The 11073-nt window shown below is 33.6% G+C and overlaps 1 protein-coding gene and 1 long non-coding RNA gene across 2 annotated transcripts; one reads left to right on the forward strand and one right to left on the reverse strand.

Moving 5' to 3' along the window:
* Nucleotides 1–359: 359 nt before the first annotated feature.
* Nucleotides 360–2479, reverse strand: LOC113354288. The gene is made up of 4 exons (XR_003361781.1): nt 2187–2479; nt 1524–1928; nt 1196–1250; nt 360–692 (listed from the first exon to the last, which is right to left on the reverse strand). It is a non-coding gene; the product is annotated as an uncharacterized LOC113354288 (long non-coding RNA).
* A 3273-nt stretch (nt 2480–5752) lies between these two features.
* Nucleotides 5753–9665, forward strand: LOC113352476 (carbon catabolite repressor protein 4 homolog 1-like). The gene is made up of 7 exons (XM_026596290.1): nt 5753–5791; nt 5868–5915; nt 8929–9015; nt 9095–9175; nt 9255–9341; nt 9449–9536; nt 9643–9665. The coding sequence occupies exons 1-7, from the start codon at nt 5753–5755 to the stop codon at nt 9663–9665; spliced, it is 453 nt and encodes a 150-aa protein (XP_026452075.1).
* Nucleotides 9666–11073: the final 1408 nt, after the last annotated feature.

The raw sequence follows: 11073 nt of genomic DNA on the forward strand, positions 1-11073 counted from the left end.
GAGTCATGTTATAAGAAGAATTAGGTTGCAATTATTTAACTGAATTTGCCAAAGACGAAGAACTCACATTATAATTATTACAACAAGTGTCGTGAGGACCACTTTCAATGATTAGTTCTCTTAATTTTCTTAAATTTCTCTAAAAACAAAATCAGCCTATTAAAAAGGAACGGAGGGAGTATTTATTTATGCTTCATAAAAAATATAATATTTATTTAAACAAATCCAGTTTTACCCTTTGCTTTAAGAGGAAAACCTGATTTAAATTATTGTAAATTACGTCAACATACTACAAATGTAATTGTTCTTTTCTTGGAAAAGACATTATTAGTTATTATTTACATATATTTTGGATGGTTTCAAGGTTCAGGCTAAAAAAAAAGATGGTTAAAACCTCCTCCATAGAGTTGATCAGTGTTTAGAAATTCGGCCCAAGAAATGGCCCACATGGAAAACACATCCTCATATGATGTGAATTAATTCCAAGTTATCATTAGCGGGCGGGATGATTTGGAATGAGTCCTAGACCAATACATGTGTGTGGCATGTTAGGATTTATCTTTAATAACCGGAATCCTTTCTTGAATTACTTTTAATAATTTATGCACCTACGATAATCTTTCATATGTGCAAACACCTACTGAGAATTGTTATTTAGTTATTTTATTTTTATTTTCCTGCCAAAATCGCACCTGCGAAATAATCACAACAAATAATAAATACACTAAAATGAAAATCAATAATAACCAGTCGAACGAATTTGGCATGGGAAAAAAAAGATAGACCAGAGAGATGAGAAATAGTTGAATAGAGAAAACAGAGGAATAAATGGAATAAGCAATCGACTATATATTTAAGAAAGGTCTTTTAGAGACCTGCAAAATAGCAAACAACACGACAATAAATCTTAAATTGAAAAATACTAAAAGATAAAACTAAGAAACATTACAAACCCATAATAATGGGTTTACTTTGACTAACGCCTTTTGTAGAGACCCGAGCATCAAAAAGACTATTCTTGAAAATTAATATTCCTTAAAGACCTAAAAATATCAAGATTTTTATTATTTTTGGCAGGCGTATCATTTTTTGAATATTTCGTATATGTTTTTATATTTTATATTATAATTCTATAAGCGAAACTCTAGAAATTTTTAGCTTGAATAAAGATTTCTAAGCAAGATAAAAAAATCACCTGAGCTGTCTTCCTTCGAAATAGGGAAGGAGCATCGCTCACTTTCTCTGCAAAACTAACGACAACCAAAGATAAAACATTACAAACCCATAATAATGGGTTTACTTTGACTAACGCCTTTTATAGAGACTCGAGCATCAAAAAGACTATTCTTGAAATCAATATTCCTCAAAGACCTAAAAATATCAAGATTTTTATTATTTTTCGCAGGCGTATCATTTTTTGAATATTTCGTATATGTTTTTATATTTTATATTATAATTCTATAAGCGAAACTCTAGAAATTTTTAGCTTGAATAAAGATTTCTAAGCAAGATAAAAAAATCACCTGAGCTGTCTTCCTTCGAAATAGGGAAGGAGCATCGTTCACTTTCTCTGCAAAACTAACGACAACCAAAGATAAAACATTACAAACCCATAATAATGGGTTTACTTTGACTAACGCCTTTTATAGAGACTCGAGCTTCAAAAAGACTATTCTTGAAATCAATATTCCTCAAAGACTTAAAAATATCAAGATTTTTATTATTTTTGGTAGGCGTATCATTTTTTGACAAATTCGTAAATGTTTTTATATTTTATATTATAATTCTATAAGCGAAGCTCAAGAAATTTTTATCTTGAACAAAGATTTTTAAGCAAGATAAAAAAACCCGAGTTGTCTTCCTTCGAAAGAGAGAAGGAGCATCGTTCACTTTCCCTGCAAAAACATCAGTTTAAGCATTTATAAGACCTGCAGACCAAAAAAAAAGTTACGATCAAGCCGGCTGCTGGTTGGTATTTTTTTATCACATAAAACCCTAAGAGCTTTTCCCGTGAACGAAAGATTCAAACATAAAAGATCACCGAGTTGTTCTCGAAGGAGAGAAAGAGCGTTGGTTTCGTGGACTTCTTGGATGATCCAAAGAAAAAACATCCACGGATCAAACAAAAAAATAACGTAAGCACGTAGTAATGCAGAAAACAAAACCTTAGAGAAGAAAAAAAATACCTTGAAGAGAGTAGCGGCGCCGAATGAGATTTGGGTTTTGGTATCACGTTTTATAGATAAGGTTGAGCCGAAGAATATCTTGAAATAGAAAATAAGGAAATTATACCGAATTGTTTGGAAATAATGTTGTATTTACCAAAAATAAAGGGAAGGAGAGAACTTGGATGTGTTCTTGTCGCACAAACCACAAACCATGCAAGGGCATTTGAGAAAGGAAAAAAACCCTAGGGGCAATCAACCCGGTTCATTTGTTTATGTCTGCAATTCCAGAGAAGAAAATACACAGCCGACCATATTAGAGAATCAACAAAAATCTTGAGATTTAGTATTTACATATATCATCGCTCGAACCAGAGAACAAATATAACGGCTTCGGATTTGATTTTGTAGATCCCTGAACAACCTATGATAGAAAGTCAAATATGAAAGTTAAGAACGAAGAATACCCGTAGAAAATAAAACAGAAACATCAAGATTAATTTCATCACCTATGCTATTCGTACTCATGAGATCCCCATTGCCAACTGATTACCCTTTTGATGTAGTCAAATATGAGAGTTAAGACCGAAGAGTACCCGTAGAAAATAAAACAGAAACATCAAGATTAATTCCATCACCTATGTTATTCGTACTCATGAGATCCCCATTTCCAACTGATTACCCTTTTGATGTACATGCAAAACAAATAACAAAAAATAGATTAAACATCAATACCCTAAATCTCAAGAAAAAAAACAAAAAACAACAACAAAACCCCCTATAAGTAAAAAGAAAGTACGATGAGGTTCGGTTCTTGCTCGGATGCTTATATAGTGAATAAACAAAACCAACAACCAAAATTACATAAAATTAAAAAATAAACAATTAAATAGATCAATATGAACAGATGATGAACTTATGATCAGTTTTGAGATAGAAGAAACTTTTGTTTCCTGATTTAGCAACAGCCGAACCAAAGACAATCTAAATAAACAAAAATTATAAGTGTCTTATGCATCATTTATACCTGGAAAATATAAATAATATAATTATGGTGTTTGGCATCACAAAAATATTTTCAATAATGAGTTTATACCTCAGTATTGCGCGGCTAAAACATCTAAAACAATATGAATCTGGCCAGAAAAAAGTAATCGACTACAAAAAACTAAACCAAGAGTATGATTTCAAAGTAAAAAAAAGTATAGAGTTAGAGGTCATTCTAACAAAAGAATGATTTTGATTACCTAGAAACAGGTACCTGTGGAAGAAAATATCGATTGTCCTGAAATAGTCGGCTTAAGACAATTTGATTTTGTTGTCTTGGGTAATGGAGTGAGGATGATTGCAGTAAAACTATATATTGAAGCATGGCTTGATAATTTGCTACACCATATTAGATATTACTTGTTTTTGTCTATGAACTATCGGCTAATTTCGAAAATAACTTTTTCGGTAACAATATTCACAATAATGAAAGAAATCACCTAATCTAATTTTGTGCTTCCCATGAAATAGTTTTCAACGTTCCTGTAAAGTGCAAACGAAACAAAGAAACGTAAAATCAGTGATCAACAGACACCAAGAAGAGTTGTAAAATTCGTCTTGATGACCATGATGTTGTAAAATTCGTCTTGATGCATGGATAAGACGTGCATATTAGAAAACAATTCGTGCCTTGATGCATCTATAAGACCTGAGGATCAAAAAACAAACATGGTGTTTTATACCGGAACAATATTTGCAAGAGTAATAGTTTATACCTTAATATTGCTTGACATATCACCGGTTGCAAAAAACGTTTATCACAGGATCATGATCGAGGTACCTGCAAACCAAAAAGCGAAATTAGATCAGACAAAAAAATCATAAATAGCAAGAACAAAAAAATCCAAAAAAAGTAGCATCGTGGATAACAGGGTTGGCTTTTGCATCAAATGCTTTATATAGAGAGACACTGTATCTACATATTCCCTAAAATAAAATCAGATATAATATGATTCCATCATTCTAACAAAAACAAATTGTTTTTTAACAATCCCATGGACTAAGTTGAGTTGTTTTGGGACGGACTAAATTCCTCTCAAAGTTCTAAATATAAATCGTGGCTGAAAATGATTCCACTTTTTATGTCTTAATCCAATGACCATGAATGAGCCACGTTGGATTTATGTTCCTCTCTCGCTCATTACTCCTTCAATGAAAGACCAACAAAAGAAAAAAAACGCACCAAAGTAAAACATTGTCCTAGCCGTTTCAAATTCTTGACAACCAATTGGATTTCTCTGCAATTAATGGAATTGAAGTCGTCTTTTTTTCTATGCAATCACTCAATGGAGACTTATAAACCCAAACGCATGAAGATTTTTTCCGCTGAATCCAGGAATGACTCATTTGGTTAATCTTAAAATAGGGTTCTTATTTGTAATTTGATTTTGCAGGTATTTTCGAACTATGAAAGTTTCTTATTGATTTGTGTTGATTCTTCTTTTGATAAACACAGGGTTTCTCAGTTCTGGAGCAATCACTTCAATGGAGTCTTATGAACCCAAGCGCATGAAGATTTACTGGATCCATTAATCCCTGGTATGACTCATTTGGTTAATCTAAAAATTAGGGTTCTTATTTATATTTTGATATTTAAGGTATTTTCGAACTATGAAAGTTTCTCATTGTTTTGTGTTGATTCTGTTTTTGATAAACACAGGTTTTCTCAGTTCTGGAAGAACAAAGTCACTGAGCTAAACTAAAAAATCTCATGGTAACAGGTTTATAATATACACCCCCTAAAGGCCTTTTGGGTTAGTTTAACTAAACATGCAGTTTTTTTTTTAATTTTCCCATGCTGCATTTTGTTACTTATGGTTCATTGATGTTTTCTGTCAAGTTCAAGTTTGGAGTCATCCTTTTGTCTTAATAGATACGTTGTGCCAAGAGAAAAAAGTTTTTGGCGGTTTTACCTAAAAAAAATTTCAATGTATAATATGGATTCCACTGTAGAGTTTTTCAAATTTATTAATGTTTATTGTCTTTTAAGCTGATGATATTCTTTTGCCTAGAGTTGATCCTGCAATGCTAGCTAGGTAACCTAATGGGTCATGTGAAGAAGAAATAGTAGCGCGGTTCAGTGTTAACAGGTGAGTTTCAACAAGTTGCATTCTTCCATCCATATCTGGACCAAAAACAATAGACGTCACTATGTAGGCAAGCATGCATACATACATTGTAGTATATTTTGTTTAATGTCAAGGACAAACACGTTCAGGAATATAACTCAAACTTAAAACACTACATATTTAACTGTAATAAGATATTTGAAAATGGAAGTCAACGAAGGTTACAAGTTTATAAGTATGTCTGCAGGGACATGAAGAAGGGCTGGATTGATCCTATATTCCTATGCGTTTTACATCAGATTTTTGTTCTTTGTTTTACATGTAAGCCAAGTTCCATGTGGTGTTTGAAATTCAGGGATATGTAAAGCAAACACTAGACTTCATCTTTTCTCTTTTTGTACAGTCATGTACTGCTATTTTGTTTTTTCAAAGATAATTAACAACCAATAAATTTGGTCGAAAGGCACACATATGGAGCTAAATGACAGAGAAAATGGAGCTGCTCTGCAGGTACATTTGCGAATTGTTTTATGGGTTCTTTGTGATTAAGCAGAATTCTGTATATTTTCTATTGACTTTATAAAAGGTACCATCAATGCCAGAAAACAAGTACATGGTAGCTATGGAGGATGAGGTTTGTTATTTTGTTTCAGCGCGATGATTAATTTTTCATCTTTCTATTCAGTACTTTATGTTCAGATTCAAGTTGGATTACTCAATTACCGAGGCTTAAATTTTTGTCTCCAACTCGAAATTTTGTTGGTTATTTTTCAGAAATTCCAGTTCAATAAAGAGGTGCTGGGGGCCTGGGGCCAATATTACTTTTGTGCGAAGCGCCGAAGCGCATTTTCTCTGTTGCACCACAGAAATGCTAAAAACTCTGGATTATTTCAAGGGAACTTTCATTAGTTAGCAATAGTATTTTTTTATTGTTGAAATTTGTAGGCTAACTCTAGCAAGCTCAATTAATTTGTTTCATCATCATGGATTCAGTTCGATGTCATTTGAAGTTTCAAATCTCTTACGCAGGCAGGTTCATTGAAGCTATGGAGAAGCCGACTATACTAAGGAAGAAGGCAAACTATACTGAGATTAGTTTTCTCAGTCTCGGCTGAGGTAAGCAACAATATGTTGTTATCATGGATTGTGGTCTGGTAAAACTTTTCATGATGATTTTCGGATTAATTAGCATTGCTTGATTCAATTGTAGCAATGATTATGAAGTTCAGGACAAATGGATACCATTATTCCATACCTTAATATTTAGGAGTTCTGTGACTAGGAATGTACAATGATCATGGGGACGTTTTGTTTACGGTTTACCAGAAGAACTGTGGTACAGTGAAAATTTAAATTTTTTCAAGTTTGTCTTGCTTGAGTTTTTTTTTTTCTTATCGTGGACACCAACTAATGTGTGGTGAACCTGAGCGATTAGGAAAATTTGTATTGTCAGTATTATCGCAAGTTACTTTTGTGTGCTTATGAATTACTGTGCTTGGGTTTTGTTGTTAGTGGATTTCTGTTTGGTAAAGTAATTTTGGATGGTCAGTGTAAAATGTGGCGATGATATTTGTATTTTTATCTTCATTATTGCAAGCTATAACATAAAGTTTTCGAGTTTCACATAATTGACTTTTGGTTCTTTTATACCTTAGTAGTTGCTCAATTTTATATTTATTTCGTGAATTATTATGACCTCACGTGATCGCCTGTATTTGCTTGCCAGATTCAATATTTATACCTTTATATCTTAGTAGTTTCACATATTTGGCTTTTGGTTCTTTTATACCTTAGTATTTTCTCAATTTCTTATTTATATTTTGCCTTTTATTTATAATTCTCCAACTTCGATATTTGCTTGCCGGATTCAAGTCAGCTGCTAAGGATGATTTTACCTTTTTACTGTTCACAGATTTTCACGAAGACATACTTAGAGTCCTGCATCTCAGTGACAAAGTTGTTCACAAAGGCTAAGAATTATCAATCCTGTTATCTTTTAAACTTGCAATGTAATTTTGGTTACCATCTCCAAGGAAAGACATGGTGGTATTTCACAGACCTGATCGAAGATAATTAATTCGTTATCACCTAATTAGCATATGGGTCTAAATTATATCTAACATCAGGTTCACCCATTGTGGCTGAGAGTATAGATGCAATAGCTACCATCAAGTGGGCAAATGAAGAACTCAAAATTCGTTGATTGTAACACATGATCTTACAAAGATACTTGCTGATTGTGACGTACCATGTTTCAGTTTGAAGCTGGCTAACCTTTATTTAGAAATGTAGGAATTAACTATAGATCCTATTATAGTGTTCTTAGTTAGTGGCAGGTCCACCCACTAAAGCCCAGTAAACAGGGGTCCATAATTAAGAGAAAACATAAAAATTGACCTAATTTTTTAAGCCCAGGTCCTTACACGTGCGGGATAACTAATGCGAAATTTAAAAATACCACAAATAACCCTCCCTATTTAACAGGGATTATAAGCACGAGAAGAACATTAACCTTTCATATTCGTTTTCTTCTTCTCTTTCTTCTCACTGCTGCTGCAAATGGATTTTGTACAGATCCAAAAAAAATTCTTCAATCTTTCTCGTTTCTATCAAATCAATGTTATTTTAGGGTTTCACGATCGAATCGTTGTTGTGTTTGATTACGCTTTTCTATCTCCATGTTTGATTTGTTGATTATTTACCAGATCTAGATGAATAATCATATTTTTTGTTCATTTCATTGTTAGATTTACTTATACCACTTCCATTTTGTTGGTTTTAGATGTGTTTCAGTTTGTTTTTGTATATGAAGCAACAGTACGTATATCCCGTACTGACAGAAACTCAATTTATTAAATCATCTTTTTTGATTATTTTGTTCGTTTTTCTTCATTTGATTTTTTTTTTCGATTGTATTATGAAGATCAAATCGATTTTCATGATGCTATTATGTTTTTAGGTTTGATACAGTTTGCTTTTGTGTATGAATTGACAGTACGTATACGACGTACTGATATAAAATTCTTATGATTCGGTTATATTCAAATTTTTGCCATTTTTTTTGGTTCGATCTATGAGTACGTATGTGTAGTACTGAAATATGTGCTTTGATTCGGTTATATTCAGAGTTTTTCCATTGTTTTTGGGTTCGATCCATGAGTACGTATGTGTAATACTGAAGTATGTGCTTTGATTCGGTTATATTCAAAAGTTTTTGGGTTCGATCCATGAGTAAGTATGTGTAATACTGAAATATGTGCTTTGATTCGTTTATATTTCTGAGTTTTGCTATTGTTTTTGGGTTTGATCCATGAGTACGTATGTGTAATACCGAAGTATGTGCTTTGATTCAGTTATATGCATGGATTCATCACTTCTTCTTGACATGCAATTGATTTTTTAGTTCATGAATATGCAGTACATATATGACGTACTGTTACAAACTTCTCTCTTACATCAAATAATTTTGACAGAAGCCATTCTGGTTTTTCCTTTTCATGGTATTCCAGTGCATGTATAATGAACTGGAATACTAAATAAGTTAGATATGAAATTGTTGTATTAGCTTGGATTCAAGATTATGTCCACATAGCCAATCCTTAAGTTAAGGATTTAGTTGCAACAAAGCTAATCATTTCTTATTTCAGGTTCAAAGTGATCATTTTGATGAGTTTTTCGCCCCTGAGTTGGACAAACATGGTTATCAAGCTCTCTACAAGAAGAAGACAACAGAGGTTTGCTTGCGGACATTTTTGATTTAATGGTCATAAACTCCAGATATTCAGTTTGTGATAATGAATCTGTTCACTGTAGGTTTACACCGGGACTTATACTATCGATGGTTGTGCAACATTTTTCCGAAGGGACAGATTTTCCCATGTGAAGAAATACGAGGTTTGGAGATGACAGACTTTCTTTTGAATTATTGTTACTTTGTTGGTTCACATGTTAAACAGTTTACTTTTGTATGTAGGTCGAATTCAACAAGGCTGCTCAGTCACTGACAGATGTTGTGGTCCCAATCACTCAGAAGAAAGCTGCTTTGTCTCGACTTCTTAAGGTGATTTTTCTTCTTTGGGAGTCTCTTATGCAGTTAGTTGGTGCTAAGATTCTTTCCCAGAATCTTACTCCCTGTATTATTCTATTTGTCCATTCAATTTTGTATAGGATAATGTTGCGCTAATAGCGGTTCTGGAAGCAAAATTTAGCAACCACGGAGCCGATACTCCTGGAAAGCGGCAGCTTCTTTTGTGTGGTAAGAGAATTGAAATGTTGTCTGTTACATTTTCATTTGTGCAAAGCATCCTAATATGTTGCTCTAGTTTGCTATGTATCACTCGATCCTTGATAATCACTTTCAGGGTTTGCTGTAGATATTCAGTAGCTTCTTATGGCCATTAATTTTGTTGGTTAGTTTTTTAGTGGTTATGTCACCCTGTTCAATCATGCAAAACTGTACCTCTTTTGTATTAAAGAAATACTAGAGATTAATGGTATGATCCTACAATATATGTGATGTAAAACGTTTTCTAATTTATTTATCATTGATTCTAACAAACATGTACTTTTCCTGTAAGCAGTTCAACAGATACATACTCGAATTCGTAAGCAGCAGATATATACTCGAATTTGTAAGCAGTTTAGCGGATACGTGTTCTATTTGTAAGCAGCGCGACAGATATGTACTCAGATTTGTAAGTAGTGTAGCAGATATGTACTCGAATTTATAAGCAGTGTAGCAGATATGTACTCGAATTTATAATCAGTGTAACAGATATGTACTCAATATAATGAATGTGTAAACACACACGTTTGGTAACAATGGGTATTATGGTCATTTCCATGTTTTAATTTGTTTTAATTAATTTTGGACCTCTAAATAAAAAAAAAAATCCGGTTGGACCCTACTATAACTAACTTTGTGGGCTTAGGACCAAACAGCAAAATTTCCGTTAGAAATTCCGAATGTTGTGGAACAAAATTTCGTCAAGATCCATTTTATATAAATTGCCAACTGGTCAGCACTTTAATGTCGAGGATCTCACATATGGATTAAAATTATCCATGTTATATGAGATTGTTGACTAGGAAAAATGTTATGCGTACCTTACCCACAAACCATCGCCTGTCGTAGTAGAAAACATATCAACTCAAAAACCAATTAATAAGTTGTCAAATTGTTTTGACCCATCCATAAACTCAACAGAAAATGTGGAATTGCAGGTATATGGTTCATTTTAAAGGTCTCCTACAAACTATTAGATCTTTCAACACAGCGAGGTAAACTTAAAAATGACGCATTCTGCAATTCAATAGCAAAGCAATAATTCGACCAAGATCACAACTATCATGCAGTAAGGGTAGTGTCGGGCCTGGATGTAGTCGTGTTCTCAGAGTTCACAGGTTTTGTAATGACCCGTCCCTCCACCGATATTGTCCCCACTTACCCATTGCGGTCATCCGGCAGTGTCTGGTTTTCAATGGGCATTGCTGAGGTCATCCAACAACAACTTTCCGGGAGGTCACCTATCCCTGGATTTCTTCCGCCTGAGCACGCTTAACTGCAGAGTTTTCTGCCAACTCTGGAACCAATTGTGCTGAAAAGGCCTCGGTGTTAGGGAAGGACAAACCATAACTTATATTCCGTTCGGCCAACCACTGCCAAATATCGGGGTATTAGAATACCACCACCTTAAATTGGATCCGTCCTCGGCTCCGGAATATATATACAATCCCAGATCTCCGACGTTTCCTTCCCCTCATGAGAAGCACATGGACCAACCCCATCCAGC

This window comes from Papaver somniferum, chromosome 2, assembly GCF_003573695.1.
Source record: "Papaver somniferum cultivar HN1 chromosome 2, ASM357369v1, whole genome shotgun sequence".
In the NCBI taxonomy this organism is placed as follows: Eukaryota; Viridiplantae; Streptophyta; class Magnoliopsida; order Ranunculales; family Papaveraceae; genus Papaver; species Papaver somniferum.